Source organism: Lepidochelys kempii, chromosome 3 (genome assembly GCF_965140265.1).
Source record: "Lepidochelys kempii isolate rLepKem1 chromosome 3, rLepKem1.hap2, whole genome shotgun sequence".
NCBI classification, from domain to species: domain Eukaryota; kingdom Metazoa; phylum Chordata; order Testudines; family Cheloniidae; genus Lepidochelys; species Lepidochelys kempii.
The window spans coordinates 125,660,876-125,687,374 of record NC_133258.1 but is presented as its reverse complement, the minus strand read 5'-3'; the positions used below and the strand labels follow the sequence as shown (position 1 = coordinate 125,687,374).

The 26,499-nt window shown below is 39.7% G+C and overlaps 1 protein-coding gene across 6 annotated transcripts in view; it reads left to right on the top strand.

The window, feature by feature from the left end:
• Positions 1-26,499, top strand: part of LOC140909185 (uncharacterized) — a 101,546-nt gene that overhangs the window by 36,996 nt on the left and 38,051 nt on the right. For 5 of the 6 annotated variants that reach the window (XR_012158127.1, XM_073337892.1, XM_073337889.1 and 2 more), the window contains 3 exons: positions 10,240-10,326; positions 13,052-13,190; positions 17,282-17,382. Coding sequence is in view for 5 of the 6 variants with exons in the window: in XM_073337892.1 (XP_073193993.1) it covers positions 10,240-10,326; positions 13,052-13,190; positions 17,282-17,382 (327 nt within the window). In the remaining variant the exon portion in view is untranslated. The remainder of the gene's footprint in view (positions 1-10,239; positions 10,327-13,051; positions 13,191-17,281; positions 17,383-26,499) is intronic. The other variant, XM_073337893.1, reaches the window with a different exon arrangement.

The window sequence follows — 26,499 nt, the reverse complement described above, 5'->3', positions numbered from 1 at the left end:
TCTTCTTAAGAAGGTTAATATATTTTGGTGCCACATATCAGGCTGTCTCTACAGGTCCATGTTAAAGTAGAGTTGTAGCCTTATTAGCATCCTATTAATATGTGCATAAAATGTAGTCTGTGTCTGAGCCCAAATACACAAATTGGGAAATCAAAGAGAAATCCTTCACACCTTTTGCTGGCTTCATCCTGAACTTTTATTTATCTTAAAACAACTTCCTTAAGAGAATTTCCTCTTCTAAAGGAAACACTTCTCCACATTTAACAGGAGAATACTGCAGGGAACTATGTTTTCAGCCACATAGCCACTGAGAGGAAAGAAACTACTTTAATCATAATGTTCTGAATCTTAACTTTGACTTGTATAACAAAACCATTTATCGTAAAGTGCAACAATTCAGATCTTTTTTCAAATGAAAAAGAAATAATGAATTGTTGCTGTGACAAAGTATGCATACACCCAATATCAATAAGTATGAATAAGAAAGGAATTTTAAAGAAATTTCAGTTGGATAACTTGTTTTGTTTATATGCCCGACTGCAGTAGCAAGTTTTGTTTCGGAGAGTCTAATGGCTTATTTACATAGGAAAATTACAACAATTTAATTTAAAACTTATTTAGGTACTGCAGTGAAAAACCGTATGTAGACACTTCAATTTAGGAACGGCTTATTTCTTTCTAGCCTAAGTTAGTAACCAATTAATTTAAGCTAAATCCATAAAAGCCATTCTTAAACTAAAATAAGAGCATCTACACAGTGGTCTGCCTCACTTTATCTGGGGTCATGTCTACACTACCCCTGAGCGACATAAGTTTTGCTTGCATAAGTGGTAGTGTGCACAGCTCTTAGGGGTGTGAAAAACAACACCCCACCAAGCTATGTGGGATTCGCTGACATAAATGGTAGTGTGAACAGCACTATGTTAGGGGAGGGAACTACATGAGAGATCTTACAGCGGCGCAGCTGCATTGGTACAGCTGTGCTGCTGTAAGGTCTCTAGTGCAGAGAAGCCTGAATCAATTTTAAAATACACTTGTAGTTAAACCAGTGCAAGTTTGTGTCTAGGCAAGTCCTGTAATAGTTGTAAAGTCACATACAGTGACCATCTGATGACTGCATAATTAATTTTTTCAATGAGAAGAGAACCAATTTGGAATGTGATTAACAGCACTTTTTAAAATTAACAATACATTTTAACAGGTTTCAGAGTAGCAGTTGTGTTAGTCTCTATTCACAAAAAGAAAAGGAGGACTTGTGGCACCTTAGAGACTAACACATTTATTTGAGCATAAGCTTTCGTGAGCTATAGCTCACTTCATCGGATGCATTCAGTGGAAAATGCATCCGATGAAGTGAGCTGTAGCTGATGAAAGCTTATACTCTAATAAATTTGTTAGCCTCTAAGGTGCCACAAGTCCTCCTCTTCTTTTTGCGAATACATTTTAAAAAATTGCAAATAGTGTTCTGTCAATTTTATATTGTTTTCTATCTGCGTAACCTGCCTGTATTTATGCTGCACTCATCCCCTGTATATCTAAAGTACCTTCTTCCATGGAGGTTGTTTCTGGAAGTGTTTTTGTATTCATCCTGCTTTCCTTTGTACAGTTGTTCATGGATGATTCTGTTTTGCAGTTGTGATATTCAGAGCTGGCTGTACTCGAAGAGCACAACAATTTTAGATTGCATTTATTGACGCGCACGGTCATGTTTATGCCTGTGCAAATCAATTAAAATATTAGTGTAAAGATATTACCTGAAATATCTGAAGCATTTAGCAACTGGAACTGATGGAAATGCTGTTCTAATTCACTAATAATCCCATGCCTTCATTCCTTAACAGGAAAGTTCCCACTCAAATGGTATTTTTCCTGAGTGAGGACTCTGCAGGTCTGTAGAATTAGTCATATATGTATTTTCTTAAGGCCAGCCTTAGCCTTGTCAGGCCACATAGGGCCTCTCCCCTTCTTGGGGCCCTACACTCACTACACATATACTTCTCTGATCTGCCAGTCCGCTCGCTATCAGATTTCTTGTTCTATGATGCAATTTGACTCTGCTGGCTGGCTGCAGAAGAGAATGAATTCCCCTCTCTCTCAAAACTCATTTGAAAAGTTGCTCTCTGAATCCAATCATGGCTACTTGGCCCCCATATATGAATCACTGCAAGCTATGGAACTATGTGGAGAGGGGTGTTGGGAGCAGAGATTCACCGTTGCCTCAGTGGGGATTGCATGCAAGATGATGTGAGCATAGGTATATGTCATTTTGCATATTGCCCAGCAAAGTGTAGGTCCATCCCTGTATTCTTAAGGAGTCAGAAAATAATTGAGGGAATAATTTTGCAGCATAATGGTATATGAGAATTTCACTTAGTTAAGGGAACTAAGGTTTTAATATTTATTAAATAAAAATAAACAATCTGTGCATTTAAATAAATCTATTTTTCTTTTTAAAAAACAATTTCTAGCTTTTTTTAAGCCATAAATGTTGTCCAAAGTTTCTGGAATCTTGTGGTGGCTTCTTACCTTTTTTCTAATTTTAGTGAATTAACTGCTGGTGAAAATGTTGGATGAATGGCTCTGCAGACTGATGTCCTTTGTTTATCCACTGTACTGAGGCAGTCAAGACTGTTTCTGTTCTATCTCCCCCATGCTGCCATGCCAATGTGCCTAAAAACCCATGGAAAGTCACTGCATCCAATTACTAAATTGTCATTCAGATTTGTAAAACTATGCTAATGCTTTATATTATGGGTTCTATTCACACATCAGTGATTAGGGGCTTTATGTGACTATTTCCCACTCAGTGTTAATGTGAATGAAAGCCATACATTTCTACATACACTGAGTGGAAAATATAGACCCGCACTTTACCCCACCCTATGCCACTCCTAGAGAGATCAATGCAAGTCTTATGTTCTCAGATGTTGTCGTGTTGGGGTCCCAAATTGTAAAAATAGGCATTATGTTAATTTTTCCACTCTTAAAATGAATAGCTTCTTAAATATTTATTAAAATGGGTATATTTCTGCACTGCAAAATGTATAAGGTTAATATGAAAACAAACAGAGAATGAAAATTCATGGAAAACACAGATCTTCTGCATAAGAATATACTAATAATTATAGGAGACCACATGTGCATAGATGTTTTAGTGTAAATTATTTCAACATTTCTGTTATGAACTCCTGTGTTTGCTGTTATACTGTTGTGTTAGAAATGCTCTCTGAGTTGAACTTCAGCACACATAAGGATAGCCTGTGAATCATAGAATATCAGTGTTGGAAGGGACCTCAGGAGGTCATCTAGTCCAACCCCCTGCTCAAAGCAGGGCCAATCCCCAATTTTTGCCCGTGTGTGTGTGTGGTTTGTTGGTTGTTTTTATTGGGAGGGAGAATAAACAAATTTTAGACAGTGGCTGTAGTCAAACAAAGAATTTTAAAACCAAAATTAAGCTCCCCCTACCCCCACAGTTTTAATCGGATGTAAAAAAAATTCTCGTATTAAAGAATTTTTTTCAGGCAGTTAGTGCCTTTTGAAGAGTTAAGAAAATTGTTAAATGTCCAGGTTTTCTGCACTTACAAATGAACTTTATTTTTCATCAGAAATTTCATAAGAATTCTTAGTATGCGGAATTAATCCACACATCCACTGATTAATGGATTAGAGGCTTCATAAACATGCTTTGAAACACATTTGTTAGATTATTTTGTCAGTGCTTTGCAGATTAAGGACTCCCTAAATACTTGTTGACACAATAGATGGCAGTAGTTCTGTGGAATAAGGTGCATCCCACTCTGTGCTAATTTCAATGCTTTTGAAAGCATCTACTGTGTGCATGAGGCAATATTAAGTTCATGATCTATTGAGTCCATAATATTGATGGAAAAAATAGTTAGCAGCCTATTGAAACAGTATTTGACCTTCAATCCAGTGATTAGTTTATATAATGCATTAACATAGGATCAGCTCAAAATGTCCATCTGCAATCTCTGTATCTTTTTATTTTAAACAAATTAATTAATACACAAACTTTGGGCCACGTCTTTGGCCATGTCTTACCCTCTTGTGGAGAAACCTGTAGGAGGGGGCAGAGATCCTCATGGAGTTTCCTTCTAATGCTCCCCTTGGTGGACACAAATTTGAGAGGCTGCAGGGGGGGGCTTGCTCTCAGCCTCACAGATCCTAGAGTCTTTTCAGGGCGAGCCTGATGATGATCTGCAAAGTGGCCCCTCCCCCGCAAGATAGCTTTTAGGGAGCAGTTTTGGCCATTGGCTACCTCCTGGTGCTGCTGGTACTGTACAAGCGAGAGAGTGAGAACCTTTCAAAGATAAGCCCTGATTCAGCAAATCATTTAAACATGTGCTTTTGTACTGATGGGTTCAATGCTTTTGTGAACCAAGACCTTAAGGCTTTTTGTGACTTTACATAAGTTATACATGGGATCTGGAGGTGACCATGCACAGAATGCAGCTGCTGCTTGGTTCTACTCTTTGTATGCCACTCTTTGCCTTCAGATCCCCAATCCTGTGAGTTTCTATGAGCGAGGTTCATTAGGAATCATGCTGCAGAACTGTTGCACATGTGCTCACGCTCGCTTTCTCTCTTTTACAGCCTGGTCTGCCCAGTCTTTCTCTCTGCTCACATTACTGGAGGGGAGCATAAAGCTAAGATAAGGCTGGGTTAGGCTGTGATGAATTGATGAGTAAATTATGACTTTTTGCTCCTGTCCTTAACAATTTGAATTTCAATAACTATTGGCATGACAGGGGCTACAAATGTGGTTAAAGTGCCAATGACACATATATGTAGGGTACTGTGTGATAATGAGGCTTTATACCTTTAATAATTTAAGCCACTCTGCCTTGGATGAAAACACTGTGATTGTAGGTACAGACTCTCCCCGACTTACACAATCGTTCCGTTCTAGAACGCCTTGCATAACTCAATTCTGTGTAAGTTGGAAACGTGTACCCAACCGTTATGCCAAAAAAACCCCCCCAAAACCCAAACCTCCTATTTCTAGCTTTACGGAACTTTTTCTGTAAGTGCAGATTTGCTTAAGTCGGGTCTTGCGTAACCCGGGGAGCGTCTGTATAACATAAACTGCCTCACCTAGGCACAGAAACATGATTGAAGGCTGGGTCTCAAGTTTACATCTTTCTTTCTTCCATTCCTCTCAAAGGTAAATATTTACAAGACACATCTGATTTCAGATCCACATCTAATTTCATCTGATGCTAATCTGGTGTCACCTCTGTATTTTTTCCTGCTTGCAAATAATTAACATCAGAAGTGAAAGTCCTGAATCAAAAGATAATGGAAGTCTATAGAAGAAAAAAAAAAAAAACCCTCATTATCGTCCCTTTCTCAATCTGGTTTTGGGTGTGTGTACTTCATTTTGGGTCATAGTCACGTATTCAACAGGTGATGTCATACGTTTGGTTTATGAAGGATTGAGCGCTCTGCTTGCTTTTTATTGAAGTTCTGAATGTTCAATATTATTATATAGATTGTGTGTATCAATGGCACAGCCCTGGAATCCTTAACCCTCCTGCTGACTGCAGTGGGAGTTTTGTCTGAGTAAGAATGGCAGGATTGGACCCAAAATGAGTATTAATTTTAAACATCACACACTAATGTAAGTAATAGTGGCATAAAACAGTTTCTGCATTTAAAGAGGTAGAAGATTTTTAGTTTCCCAATGGTTTGGGTGGTTTTTTGTTTGTTCTGGATTATGTTTTTGTGGGAGGATTTTCTTACATTTGCTTCATAGACATGGGGAGGGAGAAATAACTCTTGCTGCTTTAATAACAAAGGTGAAGTATTGTTGAATTCGTTATTCCAAACAATGAGGCAATTGTTAATTTATTTTTTCGCTAGGGACATATTGTATAATAAATATATTGTTGTAAACTAAATCTAACCAAAAAGCTTGCAGCACTGAAAATAAGGAGAACTAAAGAGAAAAACCATCCGTGTAATATAGTAAATTGATAGTATAATGTCAGATGAAATGAGGTAGCAAACAAAAGAGGGGTTAGAAGAAAAAATTATAGCAGTTAAGAGGAGTCAAACAAAGGTATAACGGATGGTATAGTTGAGACTGTACATCTCTCTTCGGTGAGGAATTTAAATTTTGAATTCCTTCATGAATATAAAGAAAATATCTCATAAGTATGTGTGTGTATCTCTGTGCATTTGTATTGTGTGTGCATTTAATTCCTTATAGTCTTCTACTTTATATAACAGTATATAGGCTGGGATTTTCAGAAGTGTCTTTCACTGCATAAAAGATCTAACCTGCAGGACAAGAAGTAATTGTCTTAATTTGAAGCAAAGGAGGTTTAGATTAAATATTCGGAAATACTTTCTAACTATAGGGATAGTTGGGTGCTGGGATATGTTACCTAAGGAATCCCCATCAGTGAAGGTCTAGGTAGTGTTGTGAATGATGGTGCACTGGGGTCCCAATGAGATACTTGAAGCCTGGCCTGGAAACCTGCAAGGTCCTATTTGGTGGGATAGTGACTGGATAAGAGAGGGCACACCTGGCACTAGACCTGAAGAGCCCTGATTCTTGACTGGGCTGCCCCAGGGACCCAAACAAGAACCCCTATGGCTCACTTGAACTTGAATTGTTTAAGACTCTGTACCGAGGGTATCTGCAGTCTTTCTCTTTCCTCCCAGCCCTGATAAAATATCATTTCACTGAACCAGGTGTGCGAGTGGTTACTGTAGTGCCTACAAGATCTAGTTGCTGAAGTGACTACAACAGTTCTTCCCTCCAATTCGCGGTACACCTGGAACGCTGCGGGCACCTTAGAGGTTTGATGTATCCTGCACCAAACAGCTATAATAATGATAGTGTATTTAATCCTGCTTCAGTGCATGGGGCTATACTAGATGATGTCTAGAGGTCCCTTCCAGTCCCACAGTTCTATGAGTTCTGTGTGTGCACATATGCATGCGCAGACACTGTGTTAACAGGAGTTGTGTACATAAATCCCTGTGCGGTGAAGTAAGACTGCATCCCCAGCTGTCGGTTATATGGTGCAACCCAAAAATCCTTTTTGAGAATATCAAGACAGAGCTGAAATATTTGTGCACAACAAGGAAGCATGCATGCAATGAGGCTTTTTTTCTTGCTGCTAGATTTCACTGCAGTTTGTAAAACGGACATCAGAGGGTTTTACACAGGGCTTATTTAAGACAACTGGAAGAGGAGTAAGTAGTCCTAAGAAGGAAAACACGCTTGCATAAAGTCATACTATAGTAGGGTGACCAGATGTCCCAATTTTTATAGGGACAGTCCCGATATTCGGAGCTTTGTCTTACATAGGCACCTATTACCCCACCCCCATCCTGATTTTTCATATTTGCTATCTGGTCACCCTATACTATAGCTTTGCCCACGGTGGATATAAAGTAAGGGAGGATGATTGTGCTTGTGGTTAGGTACAGAGCCAGGTATCAAGAGCTCTGGGTTCTATTTCTTGCCCTGCTATAGAAGTTCTCTCTGACTGTGGACAAATTACTTCAATTTCTCCGTCCTCAATTTCCCCACCTGCAAAGCATCTGCCTGTGTTTCCAAGTGACAGTACCAGTTCAATGCCTGGAGGGGGTCAGTAACTCAAATTCCAGCTACTAAATTCCTCTGCTTCCATGTGTCAGTCTGGGCACCACAAAGGCTCCTCAGTGCAGCTCCCTGATGTGCTGGAAGGAACTCTTTTATTCACTAGGAGCCTTGGCAGCTGCAAAGACTCTCCCGGCTCTGTGCTTAGGTACACAGGGAGGCAAAGGAGCGAGGCCTTCTTGGTACACCACTGAGGCTCTGACAATTTAGTGCCCATGTTCCTTCTGTTGTCTCTCTTTGCACCTGTGGCAGCAAGGCCTTCCTAAGGTGCTGACCTGCAGTGCAGTGGTGTCAACACCTCACTAATGCCCAGCATGCAGAGAAGTAGCACCTCAACGATGCATGGGCCCTCTTACATTACATCAGTGCTTGGAAGCCTGCCGGCTACATTCCATCAAGTAGTCATCGGACACAGTGAGCCATCAGCACGAACTGGGATTCTGAGGTATTGAGTGATTTATCCTTCTCGGGTGGCCAAGTGGTGGGAAGCTTGAAGAGCATCTGTATACTATGTATCCATTTACGCTGGTTGCACTGTAAGACCCAAGGCATCTAGATGTTCTTTCCAAATCCATTTTACATGAAACCTTGAAGCTCTGTTGCAGACTTGTCCCCACTGTTGCTGCTAGTCACATTTTACTGGGGCTTTTTGGTTCCAAGCCTCCTGCAGCCATCAGGTAGGGGGACTGTACCTATAGAGCTCTGAGAGGCTAGAGTTGCAAACTTTCATAAAAACTGGCAATGGGCTCCCTGAAGTGAGTAGCTGGCTAGAAATGCCACAAGGAACTTGGACAGGTGGTTTATTGGAAGCTGACTTGCTAATCTGTTGATTATTGCAGATTCGATTTCCTGAAAAAGAGAGGAAAAAAATGCAGGAAACTAAAGACAAAGACAGAATCCTATCCTAAGGCATCATAGGATCTGAATGACTTGGGGAGTTCAAAATTATTTCAGACTATAGTCACCTCTTTATTCCACTTATGTTCCTCTTTATTTTTTATTTTTTGGCCTGTTAATGAAGTCTAGATGAATTAACTAAGTTATGAAGAAAGCATCAAGAAATTATGTGACTTTAATTGATGATGATGTGTTTATTAACTTACTGTCAGCGAGTGGTGAAAAAAAAAAAAGGACAACAAAGTGGCATCAGTAGGTTGTTTCACCTACTTCACGGGGTCAGAATATACCATGATGCATGATAGGAAGAGTCCTCAAAACTCAGCCGGATTCTGATCTCTCACTGGTTTTGCAATAGTGTAATTCCCAGAGAATCCCTCTTGATTCTTGGCACAATTTAGGACAGAATCAGACACAATAGCTTTGGCAGTTCCCAGTCTCTCTTAAGCCTTGTCTTTCCTGCTTAAAAAAAAATAGTCTGGGGTGTGTGTGTGAAAGGGGTGTTTTTTGTTTTGTTTTTAACCTTGGGGTAACTAGCATGCACAAGCTATCCTGAGGTGAAAACACACTGAAGACCAGGCACTTGAGTTTTACCATCAGGCAAATGAGGCAAAGTACACAGTGCTATACCCCCTCCAGGGGTTACCATTCATGAGATTACCTTATGGTAAAACTAAAGTTCCTGGTCTTCACAGTGTTTTTGCCTCAGGATAATTCACACACATTAGCTGTTCCAAGGTAAAAAAAAAAATACATTTTTTTTAAAAGCAGTGAAGATGAGGTCTTATTTTGAAGACTTGTGACCCAAGAGTAAAAATTGATTACATCTTATATTTTCGGTAATCTTATTTACCTCTATCACAGGGGCATTGTGTGAGGCTTAATTCATAAATGTTTTTCAAGGGATTGGATGGTTCTTTGGAGTTTCTTGGATGGAAGATGCTATAGAAATGCAAAATATCTTTATAATTAATGCAAACATTTTATATATATATTTACATCTACTTTACTGATTGTTTTTTTGGTTGTGATTGTAGGGGGAAAAGGTGTATTTTGTTTTGTTGTGCAAATGCTTTGTAATTAAGGCCATGGCTTAATTTTGAGAATAATCATTTACTTCCCCTTTTTAAAAAAAAGTTGTGCTTTTTGAAAATTCTGTTTTGTTTTTTGTTTTTAAAACAAAGTCCATGTGGAGAGAAGAGGAAACTAGCAAAAATATTCTTCATTAATAGATTTTCCTTAAATCAGCCATTGGATTTTACATTTCTCAGCAGAAGAGAGGATGGAAATAGGAGACAAGAGAAAGAAAGAGGGGATCACAGTATCTTCATTTTATTTTATGTCCTCAAAAGTATGCTCCTTTGGGCAGACAGTAATTGCAGTTTCTAATGACACAAACTTGAAGGGAAACAGAAGAAGACTACAAACAGGTTTATGGGCCTATCAGCAGGAATATGTGGCTACAAATTGCTGAGTAAATGAAACAGCCTGTTGTTTCCTAAGCCTAAGTTTGTGAGTGTTATGTCAAAGCATTTGAGGCGGAGCTAGAGCACCAGGCGGTGTTAGGAATACCTGCTGGGTCCTAATTGGTGCCCACTGTTGTTAATGGCTTCCTGTGGCTGAGTGTTTACTTGTCATTTGTTTTGTGCTTTGTTTCCCAGCTACTGGAAAAAAAATACTGACCAAAACTTTATCTTTCTTTTAAGTGTATCCCTGGACATCAAGTGCCCTACTGCAAATTGTCTCACGATGCTAAGTACCTCAAGTCTATTCCACAGTCCAGTAATTACCTGGTATGCTGCAAGAGTTCGATTTGCTCTCAGTATTGCTTCTGAATTGTTTTAGCAAATGTTATGAATATTGTTTTTTTAAGGATTTGGAGCAATTGTTTCTAATCTAAACCTCTGTTTAGATATATTAAATGAATGCATAATATTTTCTCTATTTTTTTTTCTAAGAATGCCATTTGCCTACAATTTCCACCATCACCCATAAATCTCTGTTTAATGCTTCTGAAAGGTGCCAGGCTGAAAACCTTGCACACTAAAAACCTCTGATTATCAACTGAGCAGGTACAGATTGCAGAAATTTGGGCTTTCCCACACTGCGCACAAATATACCTTCACTCTTGACCCAAGGAGACTTGATCAGCAGAAGACAAAATATTTCAAACCCCATTCCCATTCAGTCCTTGGCCTCCCCGTTGAGACCACCCATAAGAGTGCTGGATAGTGCCAGCTGTAACATGGACCCTTACACACTGGGAAAAGGATTGAAACTACTAACAAATAAGTTGGTTAGTCTCTAAGGTGCCACAAGTACTCCTTTTCTTGTTACTAATTTAAAAGAGGCCACAGAACAGCTGATGAAGAGTAACTGATTTTAGTCACAATTGACTTGGGGTAGAATTAGAACTAGTGAAAAGATCCCAGTCTCATTCTCCCGGTCATCTGCTCTTCCTACAATGATTTTTTTTTTTTTTGAATTACAAATGGACCCTAAACAGCAACTCACAGACCCTTGAGAAAATGCATCTTATCTATGCCTCTCTTTAGGAACCAACCCTTAATCTGCATATCTAGAAGTTCTTTCTCAAATGCAGATTTTTCACTTTAGTATATGTATATATATTTTTATATGGGGAAACAGTGTATAGCCACAGGGGATTGGATCAATTTCTTAGTGATAAAATTAAGTTTGGAAGCCATCTATGCAGTGGTGATATGTTAGATTTCTTAACGTTTTGTTTATTTCAGTCAAGGTGTCAATGTTCTGTGATATGGAGCAAATTGATTGGAAGGGGGTTAGATTTCCATGTAATGTTATGCATTTTGTCCTTGTGATCCTTGATTTATTTGTGGCCAGTGCTTTCCCATGTGACAGCCAGAATGGATGGCAAATTGGTTTAGTGTAGCTCTTTTGCTGACTGACTGACTGAGGAAAATAACATGAAGCTACATGTGAAAATGCAAAGAGTATTTTCTGTTGAGATTGAATGATTGAAAAAGGAATTGAAGTCCTATGATTTTATTTTTCGTCATTTTATTCATTTATTTTAGATATATGCAAATTTTAGTCTTATGCCCTCTGCTTGGGGGTGGGGGGTGGGGGGAAGCAACTGAAGTCATCCGTCCACACCTCCCAGTGCTTAATACTGACATCTATTTTTAAACAGGTTTCAGAGTAACAGCCGTGTTAGTCTGTATTCGCAAAAAGAAAAGGAGTACTTGTGGCACCTTAGAGACTAACCAATTTATTTGAGCATGAGCTTTCGTGAGCTACAGCTCACTTCATCGGATGCATACCGTGGAAACTGCAGCAGACTTTATATACACAAATATATATTACCAGCAGGACAGTGGGGTGGGAGGAGGTATTGTTTCATATTCTCTGTGTGTATATAAAGTCTGCTGCAGTTTCCACGGTATGCATCCGATGAAGTGAGCTGTAGCTCACGAAAGCTCATGCTCAAATAAATTGGTTAGTCTCTAAGGTGCCACAAGTACTCCTTTTATTTTTAAACAGAAAGTGATTGTTTGAACTGGTTTGAGAAGAGCTGAATTAGGGTGTGAACAATGGCATAGCTGGTGGGCTCCTGAGGTGTTTTGTTTTATAAATCCCAGAGAGAGAAAATAAATTAAATTCCAGGATCTCCACTTAAGTCTATTTCAACTCCATTTCATACATTTGCCACTTGCATACTGATTATAATGACATAAAATACAAATGTGCCTACACTTTACAGTTGAAGGATCTTCATGGCATCATCACATGCTAACTGTGCCATTTGGAGAGAATCTTTATTGGACACTGAATCTTTAAATTGGTGTGATTTCCAGGAAGTTTCTCCAGTATTAAAGGAACAGGATTTAGATTTAAAGTTCCAGGGTTTAACCCCTTGTTCTACAGTGATGGGGTATGGGTGGGGATAGAAGATACAAAGAACCACTTCCCCTGTACAAGCAGCTAGGCAGGATACCTGTACAGTGTACGCTTCTCTGATGGAATGTACTCTTACCTAATGCAACAGCCCATTCAGCACAACTCCAAGGGGACATAATCTGAAAAAATAAAATGGACTGTGTCTAGACCTCATCACCATTAGCTAGCACAGAGGTTTTCAACCATTTTTCAGTTGTGAACCTCTAAAAACTTTCAAATGGAGGTCGGACCCCTTTAGAAATCTTACACATAGTCTGCGGACCCCACAGGTTGAAAACCACTGAGCTAGCACATACGCTATGATGCAGGGGGAGGAAGCGGGCTTTGGCCTTTCTTAGTGGAGCAGTAAGATCTGTCCCACTGTAGTTTTATATCCCAGTGGATCACTGAGGAATTCTGTCCACACTAGCAGCTTCTCCAATGTAAAGGGCACATCAGAAGGCTTCTCTGCTCATATGCACTGCATCAACCAGTACAGGAGTTGGCCCATTATTTGATAATTTTATATTTGGCTTTGTTGCACATAAGAATTCAGAATAGTAAATTCTGTATTCACTTTTTTCCTCTTTTTTAAAGATTATAGGATTGCAGAATGAGTTAACTAGACATGGAATCTTAAAGAACCAGCAAGATTATGAAGACTTTTGGACACTGATCCTAGAGGGCACTCACGGTTCACGGCTCAAAGAAAAACTTCAGGCTATAAAATCAAAAAGTTGGGTTTCTTACACACTTTGTCTCTTCTGAATACTTTTAAGAGCTTACTTTTTTATTTTTTTTAATCTGATTTTAACAAGACATCAAAACAAGAGACCCGATTCACAATTGGTGTAAGCCAGTAGAGCTCCATTGAAGTCAATGGAACAATGCTGATATATTCCAGCGAAGAATCTGGCTAAGTTGTAAAATTTCACCCCTTCAAATCAATACTATATATCACTTTTCTCATGTTTGTAACATAACAAAAATCTTGGATTTAGAAAGAAGAAAAGGAAAAAGAAATTTAAATTTAAAATAAAATCAAAAAAATTCATAAAGAAACATGTTTTTAGTAATTGTAAGGAACAAGAAACACTAACGCTAGTGTGTGCAGATGGAAGTCTTAATGTTATTTTGTAAATGTAATCCCTAAACAGCCTAAAACATATTTTGAAAAAGATGGTTTTAGGATTAACACTAATTTTAATATTGTATTGCATTCATAATCATTTGTGTTTGAGGGAGGAAAATGAGGAAATAATTAGTCAACATAAGATTATTGTGATCATTAATATAATTCGTACAATTATAGCCTTTCTTTAAAAAAAATTGAAACCTGCTGCTAGCTGTGACTTTTCCCACACCTGAAGAAGAGCGCAGTGTAGCTCAAAAGCTCATCTCTTTCACTAACAGAAGTTGGTCCAATAAAAGACATTCACCAACCTTGTCTCTCTAATATCCTGGGACCAACACGGCTATAACAACACTGCAAACAAGTTGTGCTCATAGGTAGTCTATATAACCATGTGTTTCTCTCATTGTTACCCTTGCCCGTCCTCCTCCACTCCCTCCATTTGTTTTGCATCCATTTGTCACATCATGTCTTAATTCAGGCCTCGATCCTGCAAACATGCACATGGATAAATTTACTCATGTCAGTAATACCACTGAACTAAATGAGTCTGCTCCCATGAATAAAGTTACACACATACCTAAGTGTTTGTAGGATTTGGAGTCAGAGAGAGAGACAGATCATCAGCTGATGTAAATCAGTGTAGATGCACTGATTTCAAGGGAGCTTCATCAGTCTATACCAGCAGAGGATCTGGAATGAATCTTACTTTGTGGCACAATAGGGATCTGATTTATTGGGACCTCTGAGTGCTACTATAATAAAAATAACAAATAGTAAATGTAATAAATAACTATCTCTGTCTAGTCTAAAAGTGTGATACCAAAGAGTATGAAAACTCTATACTTGAATCACTTTTATCCCTGTCACAACCATTTTCTTACTGAACCTTTGAGAATCTGACTCATGAGCACAATCATATGTCTGATCCAAAGCCCCACTGAAGTTAGTGGAAAGACTCCTATAGACTGCTGTGGGCATTGAATCAAGCACAATATAAATAGGTTTTCCCTTTATTTAATCCCATTTTTACAGAATACAAAACTACAGCAGTGAACCCCCAACAGGGTAATTTATGCTTGAGAACCAACTGTTTCTTCCACCTTAATTTTTTAGCATCTAAACACAATTGAGGGAATGCACTAATGTTACTCAGTTTAGATTTTTAAGTTTTGTATGTTCAGGTACATTTTTGTATTCTGCTTATGTATATAAAATCTATAGCAATTGAGCCCACACAAATATGAACATAACCTAGGCAAATGACTATCAATCTTTATGATTGTGCATGCAAACTTGGGGTGCAGATGTGCAACGGACATTGAAAATGAGACCAATAAATAAAAATACTCTCTTGAATATGTCTTAAATTTCATTTATAAAGTTTTATTTAAATATTCTTCTGCAGTTGCCATGAACCAGGATGCAACAGATTTGTGTTGTTTGTGAGAACAAGAAAGCATCTTTATTATATAACATTTTACATATACCGATATGTTTTATGTTTGTGTGCGTACATCTACAATACTCAGACATACGTTTGGTTTTTATTTTACATATTAAAACCTCTTTAAACTGAAAGAAAGAGAAATTGATTAGAATTAAAATTGAATCTGAGGTTTAATTCTATTGCCCAAGGAGAGTGAAAAGAAAAAGTGAATATTGAAAAGTTATTTACTTGACCATGAGACCCCGACTGTATTTTTTTACCATGGGCAATTGTCCGTTCATACATTTTTTTCTTTTGCTATTCATGGTTATAATACCATTTTTACACACACATGAACAGACATGGTTGTGTTTGTGTTTTATAATCTTATATATTTTCTAACAAAAGTTTTAATCTGTCACTAATATGTGGCTATTTAAATTGGAGCAGGGTTTCCCTGGGTCACTTGCCTCACTGTTGCAGTTTGTTTGAGTGTTAGAGACTAAGACTATAGCACATTTTTCTTTAAAATAAATGGAATATTTTTCAATTTGAAGAGAATAAATGCCACATCCCAATGTGTTAGAATGACATTAGCTAGAGGCGAGTAGAAATATTCATAAATGAAGACCAAGCATAGGTGAAATGTACTTGAGGTCAGGTTTAATTACAAACTCAAAATGCAAGGCAAGCTTGCCATAGAGAATCAGAGAATATCAGGGTTGGAAGGGACCTCAGGAGGTCATCTAGTCCAACCCCCTGCTCGAAGGAGGACCAATCCCCAATTTTTGCCCCAGATCCCTAAATGGATCTGAATCCCCTCAAGGATTGAACTCACAACTCTGGGTTTAGCAGGACAATGCTCAAACCACTGAGCTATCACCCCTGTGTGTTGGCTGAAGTTCATTAATCTTTTTGTGAACTTGGACTCTGATTTTGGTACGTGACCATTGTATCAAGAGCTAGGGATTCATTTATGGTTCTGGAAAATGTGTAAAATGTCATGGGTTTGCATGGTATTAATCCATAGACAGGGAAGATGCATTAGTTTTCGCTTACCTTTGTGAGACCATGTTCTACGTGGCTGCTCCCCTGTGAAACCCTCACTTATAAATGGACAACCCAGTAGAACTGATCTTGCAGCATTGTTAGGACCCTCTAGTGGGAGGGATGGGTAATACTATGCAGCCACAGACCAGGAGATCAGATAATACAGCCACTGAACTAACCATGCTGCCATTTTTAAGGTGTCCCCAGGAGAACATGCAGCAGGCCATGTGCTGCATGAAATTGGAGGCAGGATTCCCCGTGGAATTTTGGGTGGTGCATGCTTCCAAGGTCAAACCCCGGGCCTTGCCTTTTCCACGTGGCTGCTGGTTTCTCTTTTCTCCCACTCATCTTTCACTGAGTTCACCCAGCTTGGTTTTCAATGTGTCAAAATAGCATTTTTGCTATTTTATGAGGGTTTTGTTCCCTTTGGTGAGTATTTCCACAGAAGGGGGTGATTTGGCCCTTTACTCTGGTAAGATTGGGGAAATTATGTTTGCCATAAACATGCTTTAAGGCTAGAATTGGAGTTGCAAGCTCTTGAAGTCACAGTGGAAAGAGTGAATCCTAAAGACTCGAGCAAATAGGAGGATTATATTGAGTCGATACAATAAAAAATCACATTCTAGTTGAGAGTGGCAACATTATTTATAACACAGAGAGAAATTCTTATTACTGTTATCCCTGTTGACCAGAGTGGCTAGTTAAAAATTCTAGGACTAGCAGGCTGTTCCAGTTAAGGGGAGAAATTGGTGATATTTGTGTATTTCTTTGATGCAGTTTTGTTTATCTACAAAGAATGTACAAAGTTCAGTGTCTCTCTGAACGACTTAAATAGCAGGAAATAGTTTCCTTTACTCATAGCACCAAGAACCCACTCATTTCAGCCTGCACACCTAACCCCAAAACCTTTCCCTATGTTTTTTTCCAAAGTCAGACAGCATGCTTTCAGCTGCTCGCTCCCTCCCTCTGTCATTCCCAGTTTTTGTTTTTGTCTGTTCTGGCTTTCCACACAGATAGATATAGATATATATATATAATATCTCTATACCCCTAACCAAAACAATACTCAGCAAAAGCTCTCTGGTGCTCTTTTTGTCTTAGGTGAGGGCTTTTCCTTAGTCATGTTAATTGAAGCATGAGTTTACACCTAGCTATTTCAATGGGGTTTTAACTCAACCCAGAGCATTATTACTGAGGTTTTGATGTTACTTTACAGTGGTTGCAGCTAAGTCTTTTCCTTCGCATCCTGTTGTGAGAACCAGTGTAGCACAGTCAGCCAATGTCCTTCTGAGCAACCGATGTGGGCAGCTGAAAATGGTACGTAACACTTTCATATTTAAGAAACTTGTGCTTTCAAATAATGCTACTTTAATGACATAGTTCTTGCTCTGTCTAGGACTGATGCTCCCCTGTGTCCAAACTCCATTTGGTGTAAGAGAGTGGTGGGGGGAGCTGCTGGGAGGCAGCCATAACTGATTCCCAGATTCCGTGGCCCAGTCTGCGCCAGCAATGGTCCAGGTGGGAGCTGCTCTAGGGGGCTGTTCTACTTAGGCCACATGGCCTATGTTTCATTAGGAGCTTTCTCCTCTGCCCCTTCTTAACTCTTTCTGCAGTATGCATCCTGCGCCTGGGTTGGGGGGGAATGAGGCTGGCTGAAACATTGGGTTCACTGGCTTTACATCCGTTGAGGGTCCCCCTCCCACCAAGATACCAAGTAGCACAAAGGGGCCAGACTGTATTTGAGAATCTGACCCACTCTCTGGCAGTGGGCACAAATATAAGAAACTGGAAGGACATAGTGTCCATCCCAGAGCACCTCCCAAAAGCAAAGAATAGGAATGAATATATCTCACTCTTCCTTCCCTGTCAGCAGGAAACTGGCTTGGGATTGTTGTTTCATTTCATGGCCGTGTGAGAGTGAAGTTACTACTGTCTCACTGACCATGCCTGTAAAATGGGAATGATAATGTATCTTATAGGGTGTTGTAAGATTTAATTAACCATACTTAATTAAAGTTCCTAAAGTTGCTTTTAAACAACAACAACAAAAAGCACTGTGTAAGAATGAGGTGCCCCTACAGCTGGGAGGATCACCTCCCTGACTCTATCCTTTGTCTTCTGCCTTTCACGCACAGCTTCTGTGGAGAATGGAGCAGATGGGGAAGTCTGAGGGTCTACACATGGAGGAGGAGGGCAGGTGGTTGGAAGAAGCATTTTCTGAGGGGAGAAGCTGATTTAAAAAAAAGAGACTGTCAACAGAATTTTCCCTAGTGTGTCAGTACAACATTTTCTCTTCCCACCCACTGTTGCGCAGTGTGTCCTGTATGCCAGTTGGCTGCAGCCCCAGAGGACACCGCATTTTGCTTATGATGTACGTGTCTAATTGTTTAATATCATCATTATGACTAATATCTTCAGCACAAATGCAAGCTTTCCAATGGTCTTGTGTTGCAATGACTGTGTTCAAGGGTGAGTGATGGACGCCCAACCTCACTGAGAAAGCTCACTTGTGCTCCTGGATCCCTTTATATATTTTTTCGCAAATTGATCCAACACTTCCCAGAATGCTCCATGGGTTGAAAATCCTTTTCTGGTGATGTGGCAATGAAAACTGCTTGGAAGGAAGGGGTGGGAGGGGATGATGGAAGGCAAAGATGTCTCCTAGTTTACCTCAGGCCCTTTCTTCCCCCTCCCACTTGCTTCCCCCTTTGTGTACAGTTCACCAGCTGTGCTCTGTGAGATGAGCTGGGGTGGGCTGGATCCTTCACACCTCTGTGCAATGAACACATCACTCTTCCAATCTGCTAGACATAGCAGTATTTCTTGGGCCAGTCTGTCAGGTTGCTGAACGTAACTGAAGGCTTAATTTGCAGTTTGCATTCTTTTCCAGGGTACTACATGCTCTGGAGAGAAGTCAAAAACAGTCTTATGATTATGAATTCACTGGTTACAACTGTCTGTTTTTTAATGTAATGAAGTCAGTTATATCCAAAAGACATTTCATATATTGGACATCTTAAGCTTGTTTACACTGTGATGAAAAAAATTATGCTCTATTATTACACAATCTAAATATGTTCTCAGTCTCCATCTTTTCATGCCAAATTAAATGTTGCCGTCTAGGAGCAGGTCTTCAGACAATTTAGATGTTCGGATGTGTGCACATGCCATTACTTAGATTGCACACAACTGTGCACAATTGATCCTTTGTTAAGTGAGCTGTAGCTCACGAAAGCTTATGCTCAAATAAATCAGTTAGTCTCTAAGGTGCCACAAGTCCTCCTTTTCTTTTTGTTAATGGAGTTACCTCATTTGTGCATCTGACTGTAATTGCATGTATGAACTAGGGGCACAGTAGCATATGAATCTTTCTGCCTAAAGTATCTGATAATTTTACCAAACTATAACCAAACCTAACAACTTCCAGGACAAGAATAGTTACATGTTTTTGGTTGGGGAATTATAGAATACCAAAGTCAAGGTTGTTCCTACTTATTTTTATATTTAGTTTGAAAGTTCTAGTTATAAGAACACAATGTGTTTTACATGGTGCTTTTAATCTGCACACCACTTTACAGCCATGAATGAATCCTGACAATATTCTGGGGAAAGAGGTGTATTCGTAGTTTTACAGATAAAGTTAAATAACAGAGTCAAAGGGAATTACTGTCAGAGCTGAGATTAGAACTTGGGGGTTCCTGGCACTCACTCCTGTACTCGAACTTCTGGACCACAAACAGCTGCTGTGCAAGCTTTTCTGCAGCATTCCTCTGAGGCCCCTCAGTCCTGACCTGCCACATTGCTGCTATTCCAGTCTGGAACCTCTCATGAGTAGGGCTCACCAATTATGCCAAACTGAATAGAGTTGTTTTACTGTAAGTCTAGATGTCTATCGGGGCTAGCCCAGTGGTTTACATTGACTGTCTGCAGGCATGGCCTCCCTCAGCTCCCAGTGGCTGGGAACAGAGAACCAAGGCCAATGGGAGCTGTGGGCGGCCGTGCCTACCGACAGTCAATGTAAACAAACTGTCTCACGGCCTGCCAGTGGATTACCCTGACGGGCCGCATGTTGCCTACCACTGGGCTAGACTGTAGTCATCAGATGCATTTTCCTTTATACATTAGGCCCCAGTCCTGCAATGAGCTCCTGATATGATACAAAATTTGAACCCTCTAGAATCAAACCAGTTGTAATGAATCCCTGTGCTGAAGACAGAGTTACTAAATACATACACATCTGGGGAGCTCAGGCTAGAGCTTCGTCCTTCTACTTCAAAAACTAGGAGTGTCGAAATCCTGTCCTTGGGCCAGCTACTAAAAGGCAGCAACACACACACACCCCAGTCAGTACTGAGAGAGTATTTTTTTTGTCCCACACAGATTTCTTGGTCCAGCACCAATGACAGTGAATTTGATATGGGTATTACCAGACTAGTGAATGACAGGGTGGCCAGTTGCTAGCAAGAAATCCGGCACCCCTGGAGTAGCATGTTATCCTATAAACAAAAGACAAAAAAACAAGGAATCCCTCTGAAGAGTTTACTTAAGCACTTGTGGCTATGATCTCTGGTCTGCTAAGGCCACTTTGCAACAAAAATGTCAAGGTTTTTCTTTTTTCCTCTTCATCCCCCCCCCCCACACACACCCCTTTTTTCCACTCTTTCCTCTCCCCACCCGTTTTTCTGCTTCTAGTGGCAAGAAGGAAAAGGGGGGAAATGAATGTTCTCACAAAAACTTTGGTATAGTTAAAAAAACACTTGTTCATCAAATGAAAATGAAAATAGATGAAAATTTTCAATTAACTCTAGTTAACATGTTGGGTTTTTAAAATTCATTTTACCTTAAAAATCTTTTTGCTGTGAAAACTGTGGCTGAAGGATTTGATTATAGCTTTTATTCTCTCTATTCAGAGTTGTTATATTGTCAAAGTGTGGTCAGATTTTGATACCTGTAGTTATCAGAATATCTTATTTTCCTTATCTTTGCATTTCTAATGAACTCATCATCATGGTATCTAGATGCGAGTTACAAAATTTACAGTTGCAGTAGTTGTGTCCATAAAGTGTCCACCGTTGTTAGTTAATATTTTGCATCTTCCCCAATGAAAGATGTTGCCTAGTCATTCTTCCACCATTGTTTCTGAGAGGACAAAATGATGGTTCTTACATTGTGCTCTAAAATTGGCCAGGTTTGAGCTAGTCATCCTCTCTAACGGTAAAGAGTTGCACTGCCCCTTGCTTGCAAAAGTTCACCATAGGATCTTTCAGCTTTTGTCATCATAAAGTAGAGCTGTGTCCGGGATGGAGATCATGAGCTGAGTCTTAGGTAAGGGTCTAAGGCAACTGTAGGGGCAGGACCTTGAAGTGGATCTGAAATGTAATGGGGAAGTTATTGGAGCACGGTGTGATGTGCTTTTTTAAAAATTATTATTAAAAGGTGGGCTCCTATGTGTTGCCCCAGTGGAGGTTTCCCACGTGAACCTCAATAGTTAGCCAAGGATAGGATGTGCTGCATCGAACCTGGAAGTGACAAAAGCCCGGATCAATGGCTGGGTCTCTGTCTGAGAGGAATGAGCACACACTTCTGAGTAGCAGAATTTGAAAGAAGGCATTTCTCTTCATTGTTGCTATATGAGTATCCAGGAGCAATGTTGAGTCCAAGAGAACCTCAGGACTTCCACGTTACCTTGGTGACTGGAAAGTGGAGGATGAGGACATTGTCCCACCCAGCTCCTCAGAGGTCTCCTCTCTCTCGTTGTGTATTATCTCTTATCTGGATTGAGTCAGTCAGCTGTTTTTAATTCATATATGTTTCTCTGACATGGTCACATCTAGGTGAAAGTATTGATTGTGTCTGCTAAAAAAGAGAGGTTTAGCTTGGTATGTTTAGTATACTAGTAGCATTGCAGACAAAGGCTTTTCACAACCTTGCCTAGAGTTGTTCTTTATATATGGTTAATAATACATAAAGAAATGGAATAATGACATTTTGATTCAGGTTAGAGGGGAAAGTTTCCTGTACAGTTATTCTTGCATATATGTGTTAATCTATAAAATCATTAAACCCTCAAGAGCCTCAGCCTGCCATCAGTTTCCAGTCAGGAGCTTCCCTGGGAGTCCTACATACAGTGGAACAGTGTATCATGCCCTTATATTGCAGTATGTACTCAGGTTTTTCTTAAACAGGGTCACCTGACCAAAGCCAGTTTATGCCATTGCCAAGAATCTAATTTATAGACAATATTCATTTTTCCCTCTTGCTCTGCTCCACAACTGAATGTTGTCCACTATAATCTGCACTTGCCAATTTTCTCACCAGCACTTTATTGATAGAAGGTGAAATTCACCCCTGTGCAGAGCACTAGGACAAGATCTATGCACCAGTAAAGATTTTAAAAGAGGGCTTAGGTGTAATATAAGCAGTGTATAGACCTCGTGTTGTCTATCTATGCAGAAATGAATATATAACCCTTCGAGCACAGTATATAAATGAATGTGTTAAGTCGCACAAATACACCTGTGCATTGCACTTCATTAACAAAATAACTTTTAAACATCTACTCGCATAAAAAAACTTGCTTTGCTCTGTGCTATGCACTAACTATTGTCTCTCTGGATTCTGAACACAAAAGGCCAAACTCTGCACTTACCTACACAATTGTAAATGTTGAGTAACTCCATGGAAACCAGTGGAGCTACTATCAATTTCAACCAGTGTGAGAGCAGCATGTTGGACCACCTAACTCTTCTAGAAAACTTCTTCAGTAGACACTTTCAGGTGACTTTTGTAATCGTTTCCAAACGAAGGGAGGATTAGTGGAGATGTCACCAAACCGTGAGGAGGCCGTGTTGGCCTTTTATCCTGCCCCAGTCTAAAGGTAGGCCACATGGGTCCCTGTTTGCCTGGCCTAAGACAAATATATCTTGGCTCATTCCTTGTTACTACGAGCCTGACTGAAGCAGAAGAGATTGTTCACAGAGATGTGAGAGAAAAATAAAACCGAAATGAAGAAGTGACCTTTTAAACATGAAAAGGGGAAAGTGCCACTTGAAAATGAATTCAAAACCAATTCCATGCAATTAAACTGACAGAGCATCAACAGAGACAAAGTTAAGTGCAATCAACATTTTTTTTTTAGAAGAATTACAATTTTATGGAAAAATAATTAAGGAAAAATCAAAACTAAGATTTTCAAGTGATTGGTGATACAAGGTTGCTCATTTTGCGGGGGATGCCAAAGAGGCCTGGGTTTCGGAGGAGAGAAGAAAAGCAAAGGGGGTGGGGAAATAACACATAGGCAGAATTCTTTCTTTACACAGAAACTTATTCTTCAGTATTTTGTCCCGTGTCATCATTTCCACCTGTGCAAAGCAGTTTTAAGCTGATAGACATTCAGAATGGTAACATTACACACTCATTTTGCACTAGTGTAAATAACTGTGCAGGGTACAAGGCAGTGGAGAATGAGGCCCAGAATGTTTTCAGATTTTCCATGAGGGGAAGTGGCTCCCAGGCTAAGGCCTGGTCCTCACACAAGCTGGCATCAGTTTAGCTAAGGGTATGGGGTTTTTTTTGGTTTTTTTTTTTCAACTCAGTTAGTTAAATGTCTGCAACTTTGTGTAGATAGGGCCTAATTCATTTTCTCTCAGAGCTAGTCTACTCTAGAAGCACTACATTGGCGCATCTTCACTGATGCAGCTGCGTCGCTGTTGTGCATCTGGTGAAGAGGCTCAATGCCAATGGGAGAGAGCTCTCCCATCGGCATAATTGCTCCACCTCCATGAGAGACAGAACCTCTGTTGGCAGGAGAGTGTCTTCTGCTGACATAGTGCTGGTGTAGACAGTGCTTAGGTCAGTGTAATTTGCATCGCTCGGGGGGGGGGTGGCTTCTTCACACCCCTGAGCGACATAAGTTATATCGACATAAGCAGTAATGTAGACCTGCCCTTAATCTTGTATTCCACCCTCACCCACCCCACGATATACACCATATGCCTATTAATTAAGATTTGCTTATATTTTTGAGTGGATATATTTAAAAATGGAAATATTTCTTAAGTTCTGCTTTGTTTAATGCACTAATATATATACACACACACACACACGCACTCGGGGGAGTGGAGAGAAGACTGCTTTTTTTATATCCTAGTTTGGTTCAGATACATTGTGTGGAAGCCTTTTCAGTTGTTCCATTTGTAGATTAAGTAAAGAGCTTTAGCTAGATAAATTTAATAATTCTTTAAAGTAATTCTTCCCTTTGTCTGGTTCTCATTCACACCACTCTGGCAGAGGGGCCTTTGTACTGCCAGAGTGCTAGAAACAGACCTTGGAATAAATGAGAGCCCAGCCCCAAATATATACTATTACTGCCCCATATAGTTGATGTTCAGAAATTACTTTTGCCACACACTGTTAACAAACCAGAACAGAAATCAAAGTGTCTAAAGACTTTGCAATTAAACTGTTCGTTTGATAAATGCTCTCAGAATAATGTCCATTAAATAAAAAAGGCAAAACATGGATAAGCAGATAATTCTATTTTAGCGATGATGCCACCCACTAACAGCAGATGCTGAAAGTAAATTCTAAGCTACTGATTAACCAAAAAATATAGGTGGCGGTGATGGTGGTGGTGGTGATTTAGGTGTCAGCAATGTTCTCCGTGCTATATATGCAGGGCCGTGTATATTTTGCAATTCCACACCGGTGGAATTTACAGTGGTATCTATCTCTTGCATAGAAGTGTGCTCCAGAAGTTACACTTCCCCTTAACAAAATTGTTTGCTGCTCTACTGGTTTTGAAGAAAACGCTGAAGTCCTAGCATAGAAACTGATGAAGTGTTTTTTCTGAATCTGCAGACATCCTGAAATAATAGCTCTCATAGGTGTGAACCATCTCATTCGTTTCCTAAGACTGTTAACTCTGAAACATAAAGATGACAGTTTAAATGTCAAAATTGTTAATTTTTTCACTAGGGACCACTGAGTAGAAGCATCTGGCTAATGTGTTTGTCACACAACGCTAATCGGTCTTGCACACTCCCCCACTCATAGTAGGTTATTTGGTGAATTCTGTTCTGCTGAATAGCAAATAGCCCCTCCTGATCATACAAAACTTCCAGTATGACCCAGATAACTTCCATGATACAATTGTGTTGTCAAGACAAAAAATTGTGCCTCATTAAAAACTGAAAATGTAGGGGAAACATAAATTTAATTTAATGTAAAGATAAATAGTTAGTACAGAAGCCCCTGTGTTTATATTACTCATTTTCATATTTGTTTCACTGAAACCCATGTAAATGAAGCTACTGGGATAATTCCAGTCTGCTGTGGTAGGGTGTCAGAGAATCTAAGAACCTTATCACATAATTTAGGTTCAGATCATCACAGATCCATTTTGAACAGACCAGAGCAATATGGGTATCGGAGAGGTCGGGGAGGAGGTGACTACAGCTGTCAAGCAGATGGTCAATAATGCATAGATAAGTATTTTAGCTACCTGGACAGATGGGAAGGCTGGGATTTTTGTTAAATTGTGGAGGAAGATTCAGCAAGACTGGAACAACCCAGATGTTTGAACAGAAGAATATGGAGAAGTCAAAGAATATGGAGAAGTCAAAGATGACTCTAAGGATGCAAGTTTGAGCACAGGGAAGGATGTTGATGTTACCAGCAATGGAGAAAGTAGCAAAGAAAGGAAAAATAATATATGGAGTTCAATTTTGGCCATGTTAAATTTAAACTGATGGCAAGCTATCCAAGGTAACATGTTGGAGACTTAGTCAGATGTACAGGATGAAACTAAGAAAGATAGGTCAAGTATGGAGATGTAGATTTGTGAGTCATTGACCAAAAGATAGTAATTGAATCAGTGTGAGCAGAAGAGGTCCTCCAAGTATAAAATAGAGTTCTGGATCCCCCATTGACAGGAGAGAGGGAAGGAGGAGGAGAAACCACCAGAGGAAACACTGAAAGAGTCAGAGAAATAGGAGGAGAGCCAAAGAAGGACAGGACTATGAAAGTCATGGTAGGATGGATGTCATGGAGGAGAAAGTGACAGCTGTGTTTCAGAGTGCAGAATGGTCAAGAAGGAGGACAAAGCAAAAGAGATCCTGATGAGTTGTGGGCAGGAAAAGAAGCGAGATGCTGGTGAGAGCTGGTTCAGTGAGGTGAGAGGAAGGAAGCCAAGTTGGAGGGGAGCAAGGTGTGAGTTAGAGGACAGGAAGTTAAGGCAGTGATTGTAAACAACTCATTCAAGGATATTAAGGATGGAGGGAATTAGAAGGATGGAGAGACAGTTGGAGAGACAACCAATTTCAATTTTTTGAGGTTGGCAGATACTAGTGTGCTTGTGTGCTACACGAGTACATATGAGCGTGGGTGTTCTGTAATCACTGTAATTGAAAAAAATAAAGCTCTCTCCTTCTAATG